The sequence below is a fragment of the Lotus japonicus genome, chromosome 1 (genome assembly GCF_012489685.1).
Source record: "Lotus japonicus ecotype B-129 chromosome 1, LjGifu_v1.2".
Taxonomy (NCBI): domain Eukaryota; kingdom Viridiplantae; phylum Streptophyta; class Magnoliopsida; order Fabales; family Fabaceae; genus Lotus; species Lotus japonicus.
The window spans coordinates 2,559,839-2,581,821 of record NC_080041.1 but is presented as its reverse complement, the minus strand read 5'-3'; the positions used below and the strand labels follow the sequence as shown (position 1 = coordinate 2,581,821).

Below are 21,983 nucleotides of genomic sequence, written 5' to 3'. Positions count from 1 at the left end.
AGTAAGAAGCATGGTGAGACTAGAGGTACTAGTTATAAACTCTATGTTTCCGTCCTGAAACACTATATTCAATTTATAGCTCTATATGGCCTCACACTCACTGCTTTCTAATGGTACCTAAAATTGAGTTCAAATAGGTTGACATATACCAAGATGGAAAAGATTGGTTAGCAACATTTTCCCCCTCTTATGAACAATTGGTTCCATATATATGCATCTTGAAAGCTACTCCAAATTAAAAGCCTAAGCACAAGTCATAACATTTGCAGTAGAACCTAGAGGTATCCCATCACCTTGGATTTTTCCTAAAAGAAGGCTACATAACGTATATTATAGTCATTATACATTGACCTCTTGATATATGTTAGAAGTTAGAACACATACGTTAGTCTTAATTTTCTGTCTTTAATCGACAACCTACCCCACAAAGTATAATTTTTTTAGTACTTCATAGCTATTTTCATGGATGACTACACTATTTGAACTGAAAACATTCATATCAATGTGATATTAGGTCTTTTAGTAAAGATTTTTTTATTTATTAAAAATTAAACTCGAGACTTTGCTTAAGATAAATCAAACACTTATTAATAATACAATAAGTATTATTGAGAGATTAATTCTTATGAAATTTGAACTTATGAAATGGTTACACTTTAATTTATATTAACATGTAAAACCAATGTACACTACAGAAAAAGAATGACAAGATTAACTCTTTATGTCATTGTGACACAAATGAGTTCAATTTTAAGGACACTTATTTCAATAGCTTTCTACTTCTTTGCTTGTGGTATATAAACTAGGTCAGCTGCATTGACTTTGATGTTGAGCTGCAGAGAAAAAGATTGACATGTTTACATTGCAAATGTATAGCAGTTAAACAAAATTCATATTAAGACGCAAAAGATTACAACAAGAATCTAATTAAGCTCAAAACTACAAAGGGACCACATGTTTATCTCCTAGATGATACCAGTGGCGGTCACAAAGGGACCTCTATCTTCTCATGTCACGTAACATATTGTCACGTAAAACCTTATCTAAAGGTCACCAGTCGCATCCATCTATTTAACACATATGAAGATAGAGATAGACACAAAATCACAACATGACAATGTCGTGAAGTTTTTCCAGCATGAGAGTATTCTCATCACGCCACAAGGCAATTCTTATGACATTCATGCTCAAATGATAAATAAATCTCATGTGGTGGAGCATGAAAATCAGTAGTTTGATCCTGGAGAATCCCATGTATCAGGTATGATTTGGTGAAGAGAACAACAACCTTGGTTGGATCCACCAGAGCAGCATTTTGAAGAACCAGAACGTTCCTTCTGTTGTTCTTGTTCTTGTTCATCCATCACCTCTTCCATGGTTTCCAAAATCTCCTTAGTACTTGGCCTGTTCTCTTGGAAACGTGACACACACATGAGAGCAATGTTCAACAAACGAAACGCCCATTCATGTTGTTCATTTTCTCTAACCTCCTTGTCAAAAACTTCCCCTGTCCATTCCTCTCTCACCATGGACCTAACCCATCTTGCAAGGTCTATTCTACTGATTTCAATGCTTTTTCCTGTTAGAAGCTCCAAGAGAATCACTCCAAAGCTGTAGACATCACCTTTTTCTGTTAAACTCTTTTCTGGAGCTGTGTATCCCTGAGAGGAGAAGAGGAATCCTCTGTTTGGGTCAAAGAATTTTGATATCCCATGCTCACTTATCAGTGGTTCATTTTGGTCATTGAGTAGGATGTTTGAGAGTTTAATGTTTCCATGAGGAATGGCTTCTTTTCCATCCAATTTGCGATGCATGAAGGCCAAACCCCTTGCAATCCTACATGCTATGTTAAGGCGAAGTTTCCCTGGGAAGTGTTTTCTGCCTGCTATATAATCTGCATAAAACTAAAATCTTTTAAATACCCTGTACTGTTTATATTAACGTAATGATGCATGGATATGTGCACAATGCAGACACACACCTGGCAGAAACCCCAAATCAGAAAAGAGAGAAGTAATGTATGTTTGGTTACTTATGGGCTTGTTGAAGCTTAGCTACTAAAAAGTACACTGAATAGGCTCCAATAAGCACTCTTTGATTTGTATCCAAATGGGTTCATAGAAACATAAATGAGGTGTTTGTATGATGTCTATCACAACTAGTATTGTGTATAATGTATATTAATGGGGCAAATATGAGGTTTTAGCTAGTATTGTGCAAATTATCAAGGCAAAAGATATAAAACAATTCATGGAACAACTTAGTTTTTAGAATAGTTGATGCATAGCATTGTGTCAATCAATCAGAGATACACATTCATGTGTCTTCATTTCACTCAACAACTTAAACTTTTGGGATAATTGGTTTATGAGATATGTATTCGCATGCAATATATGCTTTTGAGCACATGCAGAAAAGGTTATGTGAAATCTTGCAGCTAATAAAAGTTTACATTAACATATGTGAGGTATGATATAATGGGGAAAATGTGAGGTTTTAGAGTATTATGCAAATTATCAAGGAAAAAAAATACATAAACATGCCTCATTAACCAGAAGTGATTCTAGAACACCCCCTCCATGAAACCAAACATGCTAATATGCTTTAACTTGGAACACATGGAGACAGGTTATGTGAAATTTTGCAACTAATAAAAATTCAAAATACCAACTTACCATTTAAAAGACTAAGCAGACTTCCATTGCTTTGATATTTGTAAATGATGAATTTTTCTTCACTGGCAGAACGGTAGCCAACAAGGGGGAGAATGTTGGGATGCTTCAAGTCACTAATTTGTTTCAATGTCACCCCAAATTCCTCAGAAGAAACTTGCAAATTCTTCAATCTTTTGACTGCATATTCCATACTATTCTCAAGTTTCACCTTGTAAAGGCTGCTCCAAAAGCTCTCACTTTGCAAGTCAGCTTTGGCTCTAAGTAGATCCTCTAGAGTGAACCTTTCATGATTCTCAACAAAGAACACAAGCTCTGAAGAATCTCCTTGTTTTAGCTTCTCCTCTTGAACCTCACTTTTAGCCTTTTTCAGTGGAGATACGTGAATTCCTTTCATTTCTTCATTCAACTTTGGCACCTTCATGATAGCAATGTAGAGTGATGACAAAAGCAATCCAATTCCCAAAACTAACCCCACCAAGACTTCACGATTCTTATACCATGGTCTCTTCTTGTTGTTTGAAGAATCTGGTGTTGGTTGCATTGTATTTGTATCATTTTCCATCTTACTTGGAGTAGAAAGGGCAACCCGATGCATTACAGCTCCTTCTAGACGTGGGGTTCCAGGATGGGTCGGACCACGAGGTCTACTATACGCAGTCTTACCTTGTTTTTTATATAAGAGTTTGTTTCCAGGACTTAACTCTGTAAATAGGGCAGCCCGGTGCATTAAAGCTCCTACTACGCGCGGGGTCCGGGGAACCCTTCCCTTCTTACTAGTAAAATTGTTCTTGGATATGTCTAGGTGCTTAAGATATTTCAACTTTGTTAAAGCCTTTGGTACCCTCCCACTCAATTGATTGCTGGTTACATTCAAACACACCAACCTTGCACAATGCAAAATTGAGTGTGGAATAGTTCCTCTGATGTTATTGTTAGCTAAACTCAGCACTCTCAGCTTTTGGAGCCTGCATAGGGGATCTGCATCAATCATGCCTCTAAGATTCAAGTTTTCAAGCTTTATCTCTACAACATTGGAAGCATTTGAGTTGCATCTCACACCATTAACCAAGCATGGATCATGTGGTGATGACCCATTAATCATGCAAATGTTAAGCACATTATCAGGATCAATTGCCTTAACGAAATTGAAGAAAGGCTCAGATTCTGATAACTCACCTCTTGCACAAATCATGATAAAGAAAGGAACAAGGAAAATGCAACAAACTAGCTTCCTTAGAAACTCAAAATCTTTTGTATTCTGCATTTTTTGTGCTCAAACTTTTTTCTATTCCTCCCTCTGTTGTTAAGGGTACATGGAGAGAATCATGCTGATTCTTTATGCTTCTATTTATTTGGGCACTAGACAAGGACATATGTCACTTTCTAAGACTACAAACATTGATATTTACATCCCATACTTGTTATCATCGGTGCTGATTAAGGTGTTTCCATGCAATACAAGAATTACACGAGATTAAAAATCATAAATCAGTATATGGACATTGATTTTAGGTGTGCTGCCTAGAATTTGTAAATGGAATTAAAAAGTAATAGCAAGAAGGAGAATAAGAAAATTGGTAGTGTTTCTAGACATTATGAGTGTCTTCATACATAGCTGGTTACCACTTTCCGCTTCTTCTTTTCTTCATTAAAAAATTTAGAACATTTTGAAGAAGACATACTACATTAAGCCACACTTTGAATTCTTGGGTGTGGTCACTGGTCATGGGTGATGACTAATGAGGCTGATATTTAAAAGGTTAATCTTACATTCTTACTTATCCTTCTCTGAAGAATTATGTTTTGTATTTTGTCCCCTTTGTATGTTTTAATGTTTCCTAAGGCCTTCTGGATCATATTATGTTTATCACTTAATATGAGCTTTCAAACTAAATATTAAGAAATGAAAAGACTAACTTTCCCTAGTAAGGTTCTTCTTTACGGTCAATAGGCGTGACCAGTGAGACTAATTTTTGAACATTATGTATCTTTACAGTCGATAGGCGTGACTGGTGAGACTAATTTTTCGCCCCATAGTCAGTGCACGAAGAGGTAGCAGGTTAACCAATGGGTTTTTTTTTTCATTCGCAGGAGTTGAAAATTGAATCCTCAACCACTTACTTACATGACACAGTATTGACCACTATACCAACTCAATTGGTTAAGCCATAATTGTTTGATAGTGTAAGTGTTTATATATGACATAGAATAAAAAATTGGCTAATTTTTTATAGGGTGTTATTATAAATATTATATTCTTAGTGTTAAACAATGTATCATCACAGTTAATAGTCGGAGACTAATATTCGTATCACTGTCAACGTAGAAAGCAGTACAAGGTTTGCTAAGGAGATTTTTACATTCTCATTCGTAAAAATTGAAAATCGAATCCCCAACCTCTTTCTTAAAAATTGAAGTGATAAACAGAAACAACAATCTACATGATTTATTATAATATTACATGAACAGGCAATAGATTAAACTTTCATTGACTTTCCACCCTTGCAACAAACCTTTGATTATTCCTCCATAACCTCCTTGGAATAAATTAATATATGAGCGTTATTACCTTATATATTATATAATGACTATTTCAACATCAAACGCAACGAAACTCAAATTGAATATTTTCACCTGCCATGATGGCCATTGGCAACTTTCCTTTGAAATTGGCTCAAACGTTGTTTAACCACCTTGTTTGTCTTTATCCCCCAATTTGCTAGCACCAGATTGATTATGTGATGCATGCTTTGGCATCAATGGGGCATTTCCAAGGTCCAATCCGTTGATTTAATTGTCCCCAGCAAATAAAGGGATAATGAAAAACCGGCCAACCATGATAAATAGTATGTTTGGTTTCATGCTGTAATCTGCAAAATCCCTTCTTCATTCACAATAGGTATTCTTAGTAGTTTCTTTTAAAAACACTTCTCTTCTTATTGTATAAGTGCATTCTTGGAAATTCTTCTTCAACTCTTAAGTCAAAAATCAATTTTGGTGATAAGCGTTAATTCAAACAATCTATAAACTAATGACCTTCCAACTTTTTATCACTGAGTTATTAAATTAAATTGTATATATTTAATTCTCCTTAAGTAAGATCTCAAATGAGTCTTATATATGGAGAAAAAAAATCATTACTGAAAGAGTAGCTCCACCAAAATTTGAATATTTCCCTCTCGAATAAAATTATACATGTGGTCAAACAAAAAAATATAACTAATGAGCTTCCAAACATACCCTAACAAAACTTGGTCTTGATCCCCTATTGCTTTAGGGGGCAAAAATGTGGTACACCCAACGGATCACTACTAATAATTTCCCAACAGCATTGAGTGGGGTTGCACGTTACAAGTCCAAATGGCCCTTTATAGTTCACACCCACTTCTTTTCATTATTAGCCTTAGCTTTACTCTAATAGCTGTTAGTCCAAATTTTAAAATGTGAACAACTCATTTTGCTTGTTGAGGTATCATATATAGGCTGGCCTCAAAACATGATCATGTTTGGTCAAATTATTCAAACCTATGACTTCACTTTTAATATTAGAAAAAGTCATAATCAAAAAATCTTATGACTTTACTTGTTTCTTTGACTTCAAAACCAAATGATATAAGTATATAACCTTTTTTTAGCACGCTCACATTGCTTCAAAATCAAATTTGAAGGTGGCAATGAAAGAGAGGGTACAAAATCACCAATATACTTTTGACTTTCTAACAAATAATCTTGTGATTTTAACTCTTAGGGCATTGGATTACTTACACAAAATTGTGTTAATTTTTTTTTATTATTAGATTTTCTTAAAAGAAATTGTCATTTTACATTTTGGGTAAATCGGTTAACCATAAAAGTCACATATATCCTTTCAATTATTTCAGAATCTGAAAATTATTAATTAAAAAATCTTTTTCTTTTCTAAGGTTGCATTTATGTTACTTAATTTCAAGATATGATAACTATTAAACATTCAGTGACTTATAATTATAATTGAATTTGATTTATAAACCTTTATTATCAAATCATATGTACCAAAAAACAATCATATGCCATTTAATATATGCTTGTGAGCCAAGAAAGGTTCATATGTACAAATTGACACCAATTCCAGAAGATTGATCAAGTGGAGCATAACAAATATTTGAGTCTCCACTTGTTCACTTCAGACTTAGACATCATATCTACTCACCCTACAATTTTAGTCACAATAGAGACAAATTTGACACCACCCCAATTAAGCCCTCCCCAGGTTACCAAATGTTTAACCCTTATCCAATTCCAAAGCTGACCAAAGGGAAAAATCAAAACAAAACAAACGGTCTTGCCCCACAAATTGATATGTAACTTAAAAAAGAAAAACCAAAGTAGATAAATCTAATGAAAAACACAAATCCATCAACATATATTCATCACAGAAAGAACAACTATGAACCAGAACAGTCACTGTTTTCATCATCATCTTCATCATCAACAAGCTCATCAAAGAAAGGATCTTTGAGTAGCTCAGCAGCAGAAGGTCTTGCCCTTGGTTGACCAAGGCACTTCTCAATGAATTCCTTCACCTCTGGATCTTTCACCTTGTTCAAAGCTGCAGGTCTCAACCCAGAAGAGACCTTCTTATATATCTTTGCAACATTGTCACACTCACTATAAGGAATCTCCAGTGTCACCATCTCTATCACACACATCCCAAATGAGTATATGTCCACCAACTCTGTGTAGTCTTCATCATACAACTCTGGAGCCATGAATTCTGGTGTGCCGAGAATGGTGTGGGCACAATGGTTCTTGCCCACAATTGCTGCCAAACCCAAGTCACCAATCTTAACCTGATAACCACGGGGAAAAAAGTTACTATCAGTGCTTTTTTGGTTGTTACATCAAAAGAGAATCAATGAGTACATTTTTGGAAATTCTTCTGCAATTGATACTAAAGACATAATCAATTTTGGGGAGAAAGTTTCTGTAAGTAGTTTCGGGGTTTCAAAACTGATTAGAGGAAAGAAAAACTGATCCAAATCTACTAAGAGATTGGACTTGGTTTTATTAGTTGACAAAAGAAAATTATCGCAAAGCTTGCTTTGATATAAACACCAAAAGCAGATAAGTGGAAAGCAAGCAATATACATGCTTTGAAAAACTTATTTCCCCTTTCATTGTTCTTGATGGTACAAAATTATTATGTAATAAACAGCAAGAAAGAAAACACATAGTCATCAAATTGTGTTCCTTCATAGGTTGATTAACAAATTGAGTACTTGGTTAGTTAATTTTATCAAGTCACACTTCGCCTTAAAAGGCTTGGTGCCAGCCGGACTGTGTTCCTTTGCAGGATTTGACCGACCTAGTGGTGTATGACGACCGACTTAAGACCTTGAACAACGGTAACTAGTTTGACATAAATGAGAAACAGTTAAAACAATCATAATTAAGTAAAAAGTGTAAGTCATATTTGGTTTCATGATTTTCTCCGTATACAAGACAGGTTTAGTCATAATCTATGTGCATGTTAGTACTTCAAAATTACACCAATCCATAAGCTACAACCTAAAACTTCTCCATTAATGACCAACAGTCCAACACACAAACAAACATGGTGTAAGACTAGTAGTAGCTTTTAATCAGAAGTGAGCATTTCACTGTGGAACCAAACTATGCTATAAGGATTTAAAAATCTATCAATTTTTCCATGATTTTCAACTATTCAATCAAGCAAACATGTGAAGGAAAAACTAAAGTTTGACTGAAATTGCTACCTGGCCAGTATTCCCATTGACAAACACATTACTGCAATTGAGATCTCTGTGGATGATGCATGGATCATGTGTGTGCAAATAGTCCAACCCTTTCAAGATCTGCTTAGACCACTTCTTCAGGGCCTTCATGGAAACCTGCTTGTGCTTTTTCCTGTACTCCCTCAGATTCCCACTGGTACACACCTCAGTGATGAAGTTCAGCGTGTTTCGCTGCTCATCCCTCCACACACTGTAAAGAGCAATGATGTTCTTGTCTTTCAAGCTTCTGAGAAGCCTCACCTCAGAGTAAAGCCTATCCACCATGGCAGGGTCATCACAGAAGTTCCTCAGCTTCACTTGGTTCCAAGCCACCTCTATCCCTTCTTCCTGATCAAATCCGCGGTACACTTTCTTCACAGCACCACTCCCCAATAGCTCACTGTATCGGCCATAGCGACCAGTCGGATCGGTTTCCACAAACGGCTCAGAATCTTTGTCAGACGGATCAGGGTTAACAGTCGGCATCTAAGTCACCACAATTGGACATAAAATTGCAACACTGATCAGAGACAAAGAACCATCAAAATCAAATCAAATCACCACAAAAAAACTAGTGCTGAAAGTTAAACCTAACCCTAATTTGTATCAGAGTTAGGCCTAACCCTGACTCTACTCTAAGGCTGGAGGTATCAATATCAAAATTTAAAACCAAAACAAAATCAAATCACTATGAAAACCTAGAGCTGGAGTTATCAACATTAAAATCAAATCAGATCACTATGAAAATTGAAAAACAAGGGCTGGAGTAATCAAACTCACAATTAAAACCAAAATCAAAATCAAATCAAATCATTATGAAATACTAGTGCAGGAGTAATCAAAATTCAAAATTAAGGTCAAAATAAAATCATTAAGAAAAATTAGTACTGGAGATTTTGGTTTTCTAGGGGAAAAAAATTCAGCATGTCACTGAATTTTGTGAAACAAAAAGGAAGCAAATCAGACAACCCCATTAAAGTTCAGATAAAGATTCAGCTTTTGAAAATGAAAAATTGAAAAAAAAAAAAAAATCAGCAATTCAATCAAAACCAAACAAAACAAACAATCAAAGAGTTACGTGTGGATAAACCTCATACATTAGAAGAACTCATGTCAAAATTGAAGAGGCAAAGAGCATGTAACGCCAAAAAAGCTGAAAAATGCTTAAAATTTGATGGCTTTTGTGAGAATTTGACACATTTCACATGAAAATCATAACAGGGGAAAATGCTTAATAGGCTGAGATGATGATAAAGATGAAAAATTTACCATGAAGAAACCGATTGCTTGAGCCTGAAGTTCAGAAAACCGAAGAAAGCTTGAAACTTGTTGCGGCAGAAAAGAGAAGAAGCTGACAAAGCTCCAAACTGAAAGAGAAGTGAATGAAAGCACACCCTTTGGGGCTATTTATATATGTGGCAATTCAATTGCGACTTTGCTGCAATCTCAACGGTTTCTTAGATTTTTTATTTTTTTATTTTTTTATTTTTTTCATTTTTCTAATATCTTCTTAAAATGATAACTTGTGTTGTTTTAATTGAATGAAAAAGAGATAACTTTTTTTTTATTACTTTATGTTCACAAAAAACTTTCTGATTAGGGTTTGTTAGTAAAACCATTTTATCCAATCAAAAAACACTATTTACCCTAATTGTCCCTTATGGTTAGTTCAAGTGATAAGATAGACATAAGGGTTGGGAGGAATTAAATGGTGAAAGGGTCAGGACTCAAACTCTAATATTACAAACAACTAATATTGGCCTATAAAGAAACAAAAACTCTTTACCCTAATTTAACAAGATTTTGCATTGACTTTTATCACTTTTGAATTTGTGAAACCAATAAAATTCACTTTAATTATTTATGGAATTTGGCATATATAAACAGAAATGTTACTTTAACCGGTTAAGTAAACTATTGCAATGCAATAGTCGATTAATAAATCAACGGTTATAACTATGATCACATACTTACACGCGCATGATATTTTATAAATCTAGTCATTGATTTTTCAATAATCAATAGTTGTAAGTTACTTATTGTTTAAGTCACTTGTTCACTTTAAATTAGCAAAACTACTAATATAGAGTGTTTGATTATTTAGCTGCACCGATGTAGATAAATTTTCATACACATTTTAAAATAAAAAGTAATTGAAACTTAAAAAAAAATAGTTACAAAGTTAGCTTATATAATGCTCAATTAAAAATTTTATATACGTAGATTTAAGGGGGAAATTATTCTTATATCAAAAGCATTTTTTTTCATACATTATGAAGAACATTATTTAAATACTATATAGTAGAGAAACATTTACAAGATTGAACAAATTGGTTGATGCTTGGGAATTATATAAGGATTTTAATGGAACCACCACGCGTGGTTGAATTTTCATTGTTGTGGGTGAAGCATACACGTTTAGTTTTAATGACATGTTTTTTATATGGACTAGGTATGCATCTTTTGTTTTTTTATATTTGAGATTTTTAAGAAAGTCAAACCCTGCAAAAAAAAACAAAGTTTTTCTTTTCGGCCATTGTGGGTCGACATGTGGAGCCATTCATGGCAGCGCGCGAGGCCACACTCAACCAACATGGAGAGGAGAGGAGGGCCATGGTTAGATAGATGCTTCTATATATCTTTCCAGCTAAGATTCAGGAGAAAGAAGTGCCCAGCTTCTTGGACAGGCAACAATTATTTATAGCATCTCTGGTTTTGAGGTGGAAACAATTATTTATAGGATCTTAAGATCGAGCAAATTATGTGCATGTTTAGTTGTATACGGTAGAAATTTTCAGTGAAAGAAAATTGATATATAGAAATAAATATTAATTAAGAAAAATTGCTTTTATCTACTATAATTATAACTCACCGTGGTTTTCTACTACGTTTTTAGACATGCACTATAACTTATAGGCTTAATCCAGTTTTTGGTCCCTATCCTTTGTCATAAATATGACTTTAGTCCCTCGCCGGAGCAAAGGTGGGGATTGGTCCTCAGTTTTTTGCAAAATAGTTGGCTTTGGTCCTTCCGGCAGGTTGGGTCAACGCCGGAGCTCCGGGAAGCTCACGTGGCATTGCCACATCATTTAATTAGCTTTGGTGGATTTTTTTTAAAAATATAATTAATTTAAAAATGAAATTATTTAAAATTCTTAAAAATAAAAACCAAAAAATCTGGAAAGGAGGAATTTAACTTAATCTGGAAAGGAAGATAGAGAATCCAAGGAGTTTGTCTAGCTTGTTGAATCGGGGAAAAAAAATACTCATATGGGATATGGCAAATCAGATTACAGCTTGGGTCTCTCCAAACCCAACCCCCCCCCCCCCCACCCCTTCGATCTTTTCTCTGCCACCACCACACCAACCGAACCGCCGTCATCACTCACCACCCTCAACCTTCCAACCCCCACACAGTCGATCCCTTTCTCTCCTCCTGGGTGGTCTCGTGGTGGAGCGATGGAGGTTCTATATGCCACTGTAGACCAGATCTGGGATAGGGTTTTGGGGTTCTATGGGGATTGTTGGTGATTGAGAGGTGGTGGCTTCTTCCTCAGATCTGCATTTTGGGGGTGGTGGTGAGTTTTCTGGGTTGTTGATTTTGGGTTTTTTTGCATTTCTTGGTCCTGGACCTGTATTTTGGCGTGTCCTGGATCTAGAAACGGAGGTTTTCTGGATTTTTTCATTTCTTTGTCAGTTTGTTGTGAGAAAATACATATGAACAAGATGAGAATGATGAAAACAAAAATGGTTCAGGCCAAGTTCTACTATGTATAGTCTAATTGCTAGGATCTTGGTGAATAAGGAGACGATGAAGCAATTTTGGGTTACTATGAGGATGATGAAGACATAAGGGTTTTATCTTGATGGAGAGACTTATCAGCCTATTTTAGCTGGTTTTAAGAGCGCAAAGATGTGGAATGATTTCAATGGTCTGCAAAAGTTCTATAATCGGATGCTTCAGGAAAACGGGATGCTAAGAGTTCTCAGGGATTTTGTCAGGTTCAGATTTAGTAATTAGGGAATTGTTAATAGGGATTAGATTTTGTTAATTAGGGATTGAGAATTAATGTTGTTCTGGGTTCCTGAAAGAAAGAAAAGATGAAGTTGAGGAAGATGAAGATGAAGATTGAATGATGGTGATTAATCTGAATTTCTAAATTTTTTTTAAATGAAAACGGAAAAAAAAAATCCAACGAGGCTCATTAATTGACGTGGCAAGGGCCACATCAGCCGGCGGAGCTCCAGCGTTGACCCAACCGGCCGGAAGGACCAAAGCCAACTATTTTGCAAAAAACTGGGGACCAATCCCCACCTTTGCTCCGGCGAGGGACTAAAGTCATATTTATGACAAAGGATAGGGACCAAAAACTGGATTAAGCCTAACTTATAAGAGAAAATGATTTTTCATTTTATGAAACTTACTTTTACACATTATTTCCAAACTGTAAGACTGTCTGTAGATATGTTATTATGAGAAAATTATTAAAGATTTTTACTCCAATTTAGGTTTGAGTAATTCTCGGTAAGCTGAATTGTGGGGATCTTAAAGGGTTTCAGGCTGGTTCTCCCTCTCCGTCCTCCAAGAACTCAAGTTGAGATGGACTCAAAGGTAGCTTATGGTCTCATCACAGTTAAATGTCCTTTAATTCATCTCTATGCGGACTTGGTGAAAGATATTGTTGAGTTGACTCGTTCAGGTAGAGAGATTTATTTCCACTATATCTTCTGGGTGGCTAATCAGTGCGCGGATCACCTAACTACTCTTGGGCATGCTGTACAAGAAATAGTTTTTTACTGTAGAAGTATTCTCTCCTCTTTGGTTTCTTTTATTAAGGATGATATTATATGTGTCATCTTCCCAAAATGGTGTGATTTTTAGCTTCTTTGACCGCCCTCCATTATATCTTCTGGGTGGCTAATTAGTGCGCGGATCACCTAACTACTCTTGGGCATGGTGTACAAGAAATAGTTTTTTACTGTAGAAGTATTCTCTCCTCTTTGGTTTCTTTTATTAAGGATGATATTATATGTGTCATCTTCCCAAAATGGTGTGATTTTTCGCTTCTTTGACCGCCCTCCATTATATCTTCTGGGTGGCTAATCTATGCGCGGATCACCTAGCTACTCTTGGGCAGGGACGGATCTAAGTGCAACACCATGAGGGCATGTGCCCTCACTTATTTTTTAAAAAAATCATTAGAAAAAAAAATTGAGTAATAAAAGTATGTGGTTTTTTATGGTTCTTTTAGTAAAAAATGTTCTCACTTGTATTTCACATTGCTAAATGCTCTCAATTGTATTCTACATTGTTAAATGCCCTCACTTAAGTAGTAAAAATATGTGGTTTTTGATAACCCCTTTGATAAAAAATGTCCTCACTTGTGTTCCCTTTGGTAAAAAATGCACTCACTTTTCTAATAGTATATAGTAAAAAAAAATTATACAAATTTATATGTAAATATTGCCCTCACAACATCAAATTTCTGGATCCGTCACTGCTCTTGGGCATGGTGTACGGGGAGTAGCCTTTGATTGTAGAAGTATTCTCCTCTCTATGGTTTCTTTTTATTAAAGATGATGTTATAGGAGTCCATCTTCTTAAAATTGTGTAATTTTCAGCTCCTTTAGACGCCCTCCATTATATAAAAAAAGTAATGTTGAATATAAAAATAATCATACAAGTAGGTCATTTTATGCCACACTAAAAAAAATGTTATTTAGCGGTTTATTTTATGTTTAGCGGAGGTTTTCAGCATCTGAAAATCAATTACCGGTTGTTTTGAAAAACTCCAAAGTTACACTTGTCACAAAGAATTTGTGGCGTCTTTAGCAACCTCTCAGACATGCATGATATAGAGGTGGTTTATTTAGCGAGTGTTATAACCCTCGTTAAACGCAGAAAGTAAAAGGAATGTTGGAATTTTATGGCACTATACTAGCGGTTTGTCTTACTCTCAAAATCAAGTTATCACAGGATGACTGCATAGTATTGCCAAGACAAAATTTTAGTAAATTTCAATCTAAATCCTAGCAATTGCCATCCCAGTGAATAAGCCTAGCAAGATAATAGACAAATATACCCTTTCTTTGGTTAAAAACTAGCGCTATAGTTTTAATTCAATAATGATAATGACAAATAAACCTACTTTGACAAGCCATTTGAGCTATCATCTAACCTACTCTAATCCTTGCATTTTAGTACCATTGCCAAATAATAACAAAATCTTAACGCGGAAGTAACTTTTTAGTAACTTAGCAGTAGGGCTGTCCAACTTTTTTGGGCCCGACCGAAACCGACCGGCCCGCTACCAAAAAAGGCCTTCTCGGTTCGGTCGGGTCGGGTGGCGGGTTGAGTAATGGAAAAACCGGCTCCATTTGGGTTGGTTCGGTCGGTTACGGTTTGGAGCCTGGTCCGACCGAACCCAATATAAAAAAAAAATTCACCCGGCCCAATAAGGCCCAAACCCAACCCACCCAAACTAAACCTAATAATATCCGGCTCCTCTCTCTTTCTCTTCAGTCTTCACTTCTTCCTCTTCTTCTTCTCTAAATTCTCAAACCCTACCTCTCAAAGACTCAAACCCGCCGCCGCCACCACCCTTATCCTCTTCTTCTTCTTCTCTCAAACCCTACCTCTCAAACCCGCCACCACCACCCTTCTCCCCTTCTTCTTCTTCTCTCCAAACCCTAGCAGCCACCACCCTTCTCCTTATCCTCTACGCCGCCATCCTCTGCGCCCTCACACATCTCAAACCCTAGCGGCCTAGCCACTCCACCACCACACTCCACAGTTCTCCTCATCCTCCCGCCACCACCCTTCTCCTCCTCCTTTCCGCCGCCACTTCAACATCTCCATCACCCATCTCAGAATATCCTCAGTCCTCACACATCTCAAAAGTCAAACCCTAGCCACTCCACCACCATAGTGCATGGCTTTTTCCTTCGCACGTCTCAAACCTCCATGCTTCTCTGATTCGAAAGAGTTTGCTCATCTTCATTGCCATCGATTCTGATGTGAAATCACAAGGATGAAGTGAACAACCTCTTTCGCATGAGGAAAGCAATGGGAAACTTGGTATCTCTGGATCTGATCTGACACTTGTTCTTGGTTTTTTTTTTATAAGCTAATTTTGTTCTTAGTTTAATGAAATTAGGTTTTATGTTGAACCCGACCGACCCGCCTCATAACCCGACCAACCCGAAACCGACCCAAACCGAAACATCTCACGGTCGGTTACGGGCCCAGTTTTGTGTCATGCGGGTTCGGCCAGTGGAGCTTTTTGGGCCCGAAACCGACCGAACCCGACCGGTGGACACCCCTACTTAGCAGGTTGCTGTTGACAGGTCAATTACAAAGCGTTTTACCTCCTTAATTAACTGCAAAAAATGGAGATTCCTTTTGTTTATTTGGGTTTGCTTGTGGGGTAACCCAAGATGATTGGCTACATGGGATCCTGTGGTGGATAAGATTAGAAGGGGCTCTCAAAATGGAAAGGCAAAACGCTGTCATTGGTGGATGTCTTTGTTTGATTTAAAGTGTCCTTACTTCTTTGCCTCTGTATAATATTTTCTTTTTTTATGCCTAAAGGGATCATTTTGAAGTGTAAGCAGTTGATGTTGAGATTCCTTTAGGTAGTTCAGAGGAGGAGCGGAAGATTTCTTGGGTAAGTTGGACTCAGGTTTGTAAACCAAAATATGTTGGAGGACTTGAGGTGAGGGATTTGGAGCTCTTTAATTTGGCTTTATTGGGCAAATGGCGTTGGCATTTCCTTCAGGATAAGGATCGTTTGTGGTGTCGTATTTTATTTGCAAAGTATGGTCATGGTAATTTTGTAAAGGCTTATGTTTGGTGGATGGATTTAATGGGTTCCTATGTTGGGGAGGATGTGAGTCATTGGTTTGAGGGTAGAATTTGTCGTAGGGTGGGGGAGGGGAACGATTTTGGTCAAAGGGGTGGCATGGTGAGGACAGTTTTTCTGAATTAGGTCCGAGCAGCAACATAAGAGGATAATTGAGATGGGGTCGTGGGTGGATAACAAGTGGATATGGGATTTGAGGTAGGGAGAGGAGATTGAGGGGGACTTGTTACTCAGAGGAACAAGTTGTTGCGAATTATCTCCGACTACTCTGATCGGGGTCCTACGACTCTTGGTGTTGGATGTGTTAATACTCTCATAATATGAAAGAGAAAAAATAGGAAATTAAATCTTCTACATTAATCAATAATAAACAGCCTCTTAAATAGGCTTTACACTCAACGGTTAAAAACAACTTGACAGACCACTAATAGGCACGTTGTCATGCTTGATAACTTAATGCTAAAATTTAGGAACTCGTGCTAACAAATTGACTTAGTCATAAAGCTACTGAATAGCAAAACCACATTAACAATAAAACAGTAAAATGACATTAATAAAATATCTAACAGAACGCGGGAAGGAAGTAGAGTGTAACACTTCAGTCTGCATATAAGATACTTTCTGATTTTGACAGTAACGAGATTGATTGGATATTTAGAAGTTTGTGGTCTACTTTGCCTCCTTCAAATGCTATTTGCATGAGCTGGAAAGTGTGGTATCTCTGGATTGCTCGAAATGACAAGGCTTTCAGGGAGGAAGAGCCTGATCCATGTGAGGTGTTTGAGCAAGTTCGGTTAAAGGTTTAGACATGGTTGAAAGCAAAAAATAAGGACTTTTCTCATGAAATTTCTGAGTGGTATAGCGAATCAATTTTGTGTTTTGTTGTATTGTAATTCATGCTTTATATGCAGGTTCTATATTTTATTCTCACAATTTCTTTGTTTTGTGAGAACTTGTTTATTGGATTGACATATCATTGGGAGGCTGGTATATTGGGTATGTTTGGCACGCGTAGCTGATAAGCTGAAAAGTTAGCTGAAAGCTGAAAAACTACGTAATTGGAACAATTTTTTTTTTTAAAACTAACTGTTGAACAAGCTGAAATTATAAAATGACATAATTGTATAATTCTTTTTATATTTAACATTACTTTATTTTCACACTAATACCTATATGATATTAATATTAAAATTATTATAAATATTTTAATTTCACTCAAGTTATTTATCATCTTAAGAATATAATATTAATTTTTACTTATTTAATTTTCTATATTTTTATTAAACTAAATAGAATAAAACAAATAATTAGTAATTTGTAATATAAAATTATTTGTTTTATTCCAAAGTAGTAGTTATTTGTGTGCGAGAACGGTGTGCATATGAGACAAGTGTGATAATTGATAAGTAAATAGATTCAGTAAAAAATATATAAGGCTAAAGGTGAAATTTTAATAAAATAATAAGAATAAAAATGAGAATATATTTAATAAGCTTTAAGCTACCTGAGATAGCTTATAGCTTAAAGTTTTAAAAGCTACTGAAATAAGTTTTTCACCAAATACTTTTATAGAGCTTTTAAGCTAGTCAAATAAACTTTAAGCTAGTCAAATAAGCTATAAGCTAGCTGAAATGACATGTCAAACATAGTCATTGTTTTGGATTGGAAACTTCTAGTTGGTTCATTGGCTCCGTTGGTACTACTGCGATTACTTCGGTCTGGAAGAGGGGGCGTGCTTTTTGGTGCAGGATTTCAAGTTGCTCTTATTCCAATTCTTGTGGCAGCAAGTCTCATTGGATATATACTTGATTGTTGGAACGTTGGAGCACTGGAAGTTGGCTTGGATTCCATTGATTTGTTTCTGTTCTTTCTTTTTTTAGAAATGTGTACGCTTTTTTCTTCATTAGGTTTTCCCAATGGATTTTTCAACATTTTTCTAAAGTCTTTCCTTCAAGAAGTTCCTTGTGTTACCGAAATTTTTGTCGCTTTTGACTCAATTCTTATTCTATTTCTACTTGTATCGGGTTGAAGTACCCTTGTACTTCATTTCAATATATATTTCTTGTTTATAAAAAAAAAAACTTTAGTAACAATTTATTGAGAGAATTGAGTAATTATAAAATAATTACAATTTCTTGATACACTGCTGCACAATCCCTCACTTAAATAGGTGAGGCCTAATCAATTTACAATGGCAATTATAATTGATTTTGTAAACATTCATTCACAAACCTTAGTGAACAGATGAGTTAGACAAATTGTTTTTGTAATTACAAAGTGGAGAAGTCACACTATTTTAACAACAGCTAACATTCAGGTCACAGATTTATCTACCATAACAACTTCATTCTGCATTATGATACAATGCTGAACTGAGTTCCAAAACTGAGAGCATTCATTCCTGATCATCAACAAGCTCATCAAAGAAAGGATCTTTGAGAAGCTCAGCAGTAGAAGGTCTTGCCCTTGGTTGACCAAGGCACTTCTCAATGAATTCCTTCACCTCTGGATCTTTCACCTTGTTCAAAGCTGCAGGTCTCAACCCAGAAGAGACCTTCTTATATATCTTTGCAACATTGTCACACTCGCTATAAGGAATCTCCCGTGTCACCATCTCTAACACACACATCCCAAATGAGTATATGTCCACCAATTCAGTGTAGTCTTCATCATACAACTCTGGAGCCATGAATTCTGGTGTGCCGAGAATGGTGTGTGCACAATGGTTCTTGCCAACAATTGCTGCCAAACCCAAGTCACCAATCTTAACCTGATAACCATGGAATAAAAAGGTTACTAACAATGCCTTTTTGGTTGTTAAATCAGAAGAGCATGTTTGGAAATCATTCTGCAATCGGTTCTAAAGGCATAATCAATTTTGGGGATAAAGCTTCTATGAGGAAAGATAAGCTTATACAAACCACTTTAAGAATAACTTGGTTTTAATAGTTGACAAAACAAAATTGTTGCACAGCTTGCTTTGATTTAAACACCAAAGGCAGATGGACACAGATATTAGGTGGAAAGCAAGCAATATACCTGCTGATGATGAAAAACTTATTTTCCCTCTCATTGTTCTTGAAGTTACTAAGTTATTGTGTAATAAACAGCAAGAAAGAATACATATAGTTTTCAAATTGTGTTCTGAACTACAAATTAAGTACTAATTGTGTTCCTTAATAGATTTGACCAACCTAGTAGTTTATAACAACCGACTTAGGTTTTTGAACACGGTAACTTGTTTGAGATAACAAGTGTAAGTGCATGTTTGGTTGCACATTATGACTTAAAAATTATGTTAATCCATAAGCTAAAACCTAAAGCTTCTCCACTAATGGGCTTTGGAGTGTATGTCCAACATACAACCAGACTTGTAGCTTCTAATAGAAGTGATTCTGGAGCATTTCACCGTGAAACCAAGCATCCTATGATGATTTTACAATTCTATCAATTTTTCCATGATTTTCAACTTGTCAATCAAGCAAACATGTGAAGGAAAATATAAAATATGAATGAAATTGCTACCTGGCCAGTATTCCCATTGACAAACACATTACTGCAATTGAGATCTCTGTGGATGATGCAGGGATCATGTGTGTGCAAATAGTCCAACCCTTTCAGGATCTGCTTAGACCACTTCTTCAGGGCCTTCTTGGAAACCTGCCTGTGCTTTTTCCTGTACTCCCTCAGATTCCCACTGGTACACACTTCAGTGATGAAGTTCAACGTGTTTCGCTGCTCGTCCCTCCACACACTGTAAAGGGCAATGATATTTCTGTCTTTCAAGCTTCTGAGAAGCCTCACTTCAGAGTAAAGCCTTTCCACCATGGCAGGGTCATCACAAAAGTTCCTCAGCTTCACTTGGTTCCAAGCCACCTCAATTCCTTCTTGCTGATCAAATGCGCGATACACTTTCTTACAAGCACCACTCCCCAATAGCTCGCTGTATCGGCCATAGCGGCCAGTCGGATCGGTTTCAACAAACGGCTCAGCATCTTTGTCAGACGGATCAGGGTTAACAGTCGGCATCTAATTCACCACAATTGAACACAAAATTACAATACTGATTAGAGGCAAAGAACTATCAAAATCAAAATCAAATCACTACAAAAAAACTAGTGCTGAAAGTTAAACCTAACCCTGAATTCTAAGACTGGAGTTCTCAGTATCAAAATTAAAATCAAAATCAAATTACTATAAAAAACTAGGGATGGAGTTATCAAACTCAAAACTAAAACTAAAACCAAAGTCAAAATCAAATCAAATCATTATGAAATACTAGTACTGGATTAATCAAAATTCAAAATCAAATCATTATGAAAAACCAGTGCTAGAGATTTTGCTTTTCTGGGAGAACAAATTCAGCATGTCAGTGAATTGTGTGAGACAAAAAGGAAGCAAATCAGACAACCCCATTAAAGTTCAGATAAAGATTCTGCTTTTAAAGTTGAAAAATTGAAAAGAAAAAAAAAATTAGCACTTCAAAGCAAAACCACACTTCAAGCAAAACCAAACTAACAAACAAACAAATAGTTCATGTGTGGAAAAACTTCAAACATTAGAACTCTTATCAAAATTGAAGAGGCAAAGAGCAAGTAACGCCAAAAAAAGCTGAAAAAGGCTTCAAATTTGATGGCTTTTGTGAGTATTTGACACATTTCTCATGAGAATCATAACAGGGTATAATGTATAATAGGCTAAGATGATAAAGATGAAAAATTTACCATGAAAAAAACGATTGCTTGACCCTTACGTTCAGAAAACCAAAGAAAGCTTGCAACTTTGTTACGGAGAAGAGAAGAAGCTGATGACAAGTGAATGGAAACACAAGACCCTTTGGGACTATTGTATTTATATATGTGACAAATCAATTGCAACTATACAATCTCAACGGTTTTCTTAGATTTTTTTTTTCCTTCTTCTTCCAATTTTATCTTTTTTCTAATATCTCATTTTAATTGATAACTTGTATTGTTTTAATTGAATAAAAATAGATAAGATTTATGAGTTCAATGGATATGCACCACTAACAACCAATCACATCATGCCACGTAAGAAGATAATAAATTTTCATTTTAACTTTTTTAATTAAAATAATAATATATTTTATGATGTGGCAGAATTTAATTGGATAAGTTTGTAGAACTTATTCACACATTGATGATATAACCTTTAACAAAGATTTTTTATCTTCTAATATCTCCTTAAAATCCTTTCAAAAATAAATAATATCTCCTTAAAATGATAGAATGGAAAATAGATAACTTTCACTTCTTTAAATCTTAACGCTTTTTTTCTTTTGTGTTACTTTACCCTAACTTTAAGGTAAAACCGTTTTATCCAATCAAAAAACACTATTTATTCTAATTTAACAAGATTTTTCTTTGACCTTATCATTTTTCGAATTTGTGAAGCCGATAAAACTTTTTTTTTTGAAAGTGATAAAACTAACGTTTTTTTTTTTTTTGAAATCATGATAAAACTAACTTTGATTCTTTGTAGAATATGGTTTTTTTATAGGCTCATTTAAATTGAAATGGTTCCTTTAACCGGTTAAGTAAACTATTGCAATAATTGATAAGTAACTAAAATTATGATCGTATATTTGCACGCGTGTAACTTGATATTTTATATTTTTTTTGAAAGTAACTTGATATTTTTATTTCATAAAT

At 35.5% G+C, this 21,983-nt stretch overlaps 3 protein-coding genes across 5 annotated transcripts; all 3 read right to left on the bottom strand.

The window, feature by feature from the left end:
- Positions 1-834: 834 nt before the first annotated feature.
- On the bottom strand, positions 835-3,972 carry LOC130733036 (probable inactive receptor kinase At5g53320). Its single transcript, XM_057585081.1, has 2 exons — positions 2,676-3,972; positions 835-1,894 (listed from the first exon to the last, which is right to left on the bottom strand). The coding sequence occupies exons 1-2, from the start codon at positions 3,937-3,939 to the stop codon at positions 1,227-1,229; spliced, it is 1,932 nt and encodes a 643-aa protein (XP_057441064.1). The 5' UTR covers positions 3,940-3,972; the 3' UTR covers positions 835-1,226.
- Positions 3,973-6,704: 2,732 nt separating this feature from the next.
- On the bottom strand, positions 6,705-9,863 carry LOC130733035 (probable serine/threonine-protein kinase WNK11). Of its 3 annotated transcripts, none has more exons than XM_057585079.1 (3): positions 9,719-9,863; positions 8,432-8,935; positions 6,705-7,504 (listed from the first exon to the last, which is right to left on the bottom strand). In XM_057585079.1, the coding sequence occupies exons 1-3, from the start codon at positions 9,719-9,721 to the stop codon at positions 7,100-7,102; spliced, it is 912 nt and encodes a 303-aa protein (XP_057441062.1). In that variant the 5' UTR covers positions 9,722-9,863; the 3' UTR covers positions 6,705-7,099. The 3 variants fall into 3 exon arrangements, with proteins under 3 accessions (XP_057441062.1, XP_057441063.1, XP_057441061.1); XM_057585080.1 differs by having other exon boundaries at positions 8,432-8,969; positions 9,719-9,850; XM_057585078.1 differs by lacking the exon at positions 9,719-9,863 and adding an exon at positions 9,547-9,675.
- An 8,519-nt stretch (positions 9,864-18,382) lies between these two features.
- Positions 18,383-21,165, bottom strand: LOC130733034 (probable serine/threonine-protein kinase WNK11). Its single transcript, XM_057585077.1, has 3 exons — positions 21,036-21,165; positions 19,837-20,340; positions 18,383-19,081 (listed from the first exon to the last, which is right to left on the bottom strand). Exons 1-3 carry the CDS (start codon positions 21,036-21,038, stop codon positions 18,707-18,709), a joined length of 882 nt encoding a protein of 293 aa, XP_057441060.1. The 5' UTR covers positions 21,039-21,165; the 3' UTR covers positions 18,383-18,706.
- Between the last annotated feature and the right edge of the window lie 818 nt (positions 21,166-21,983).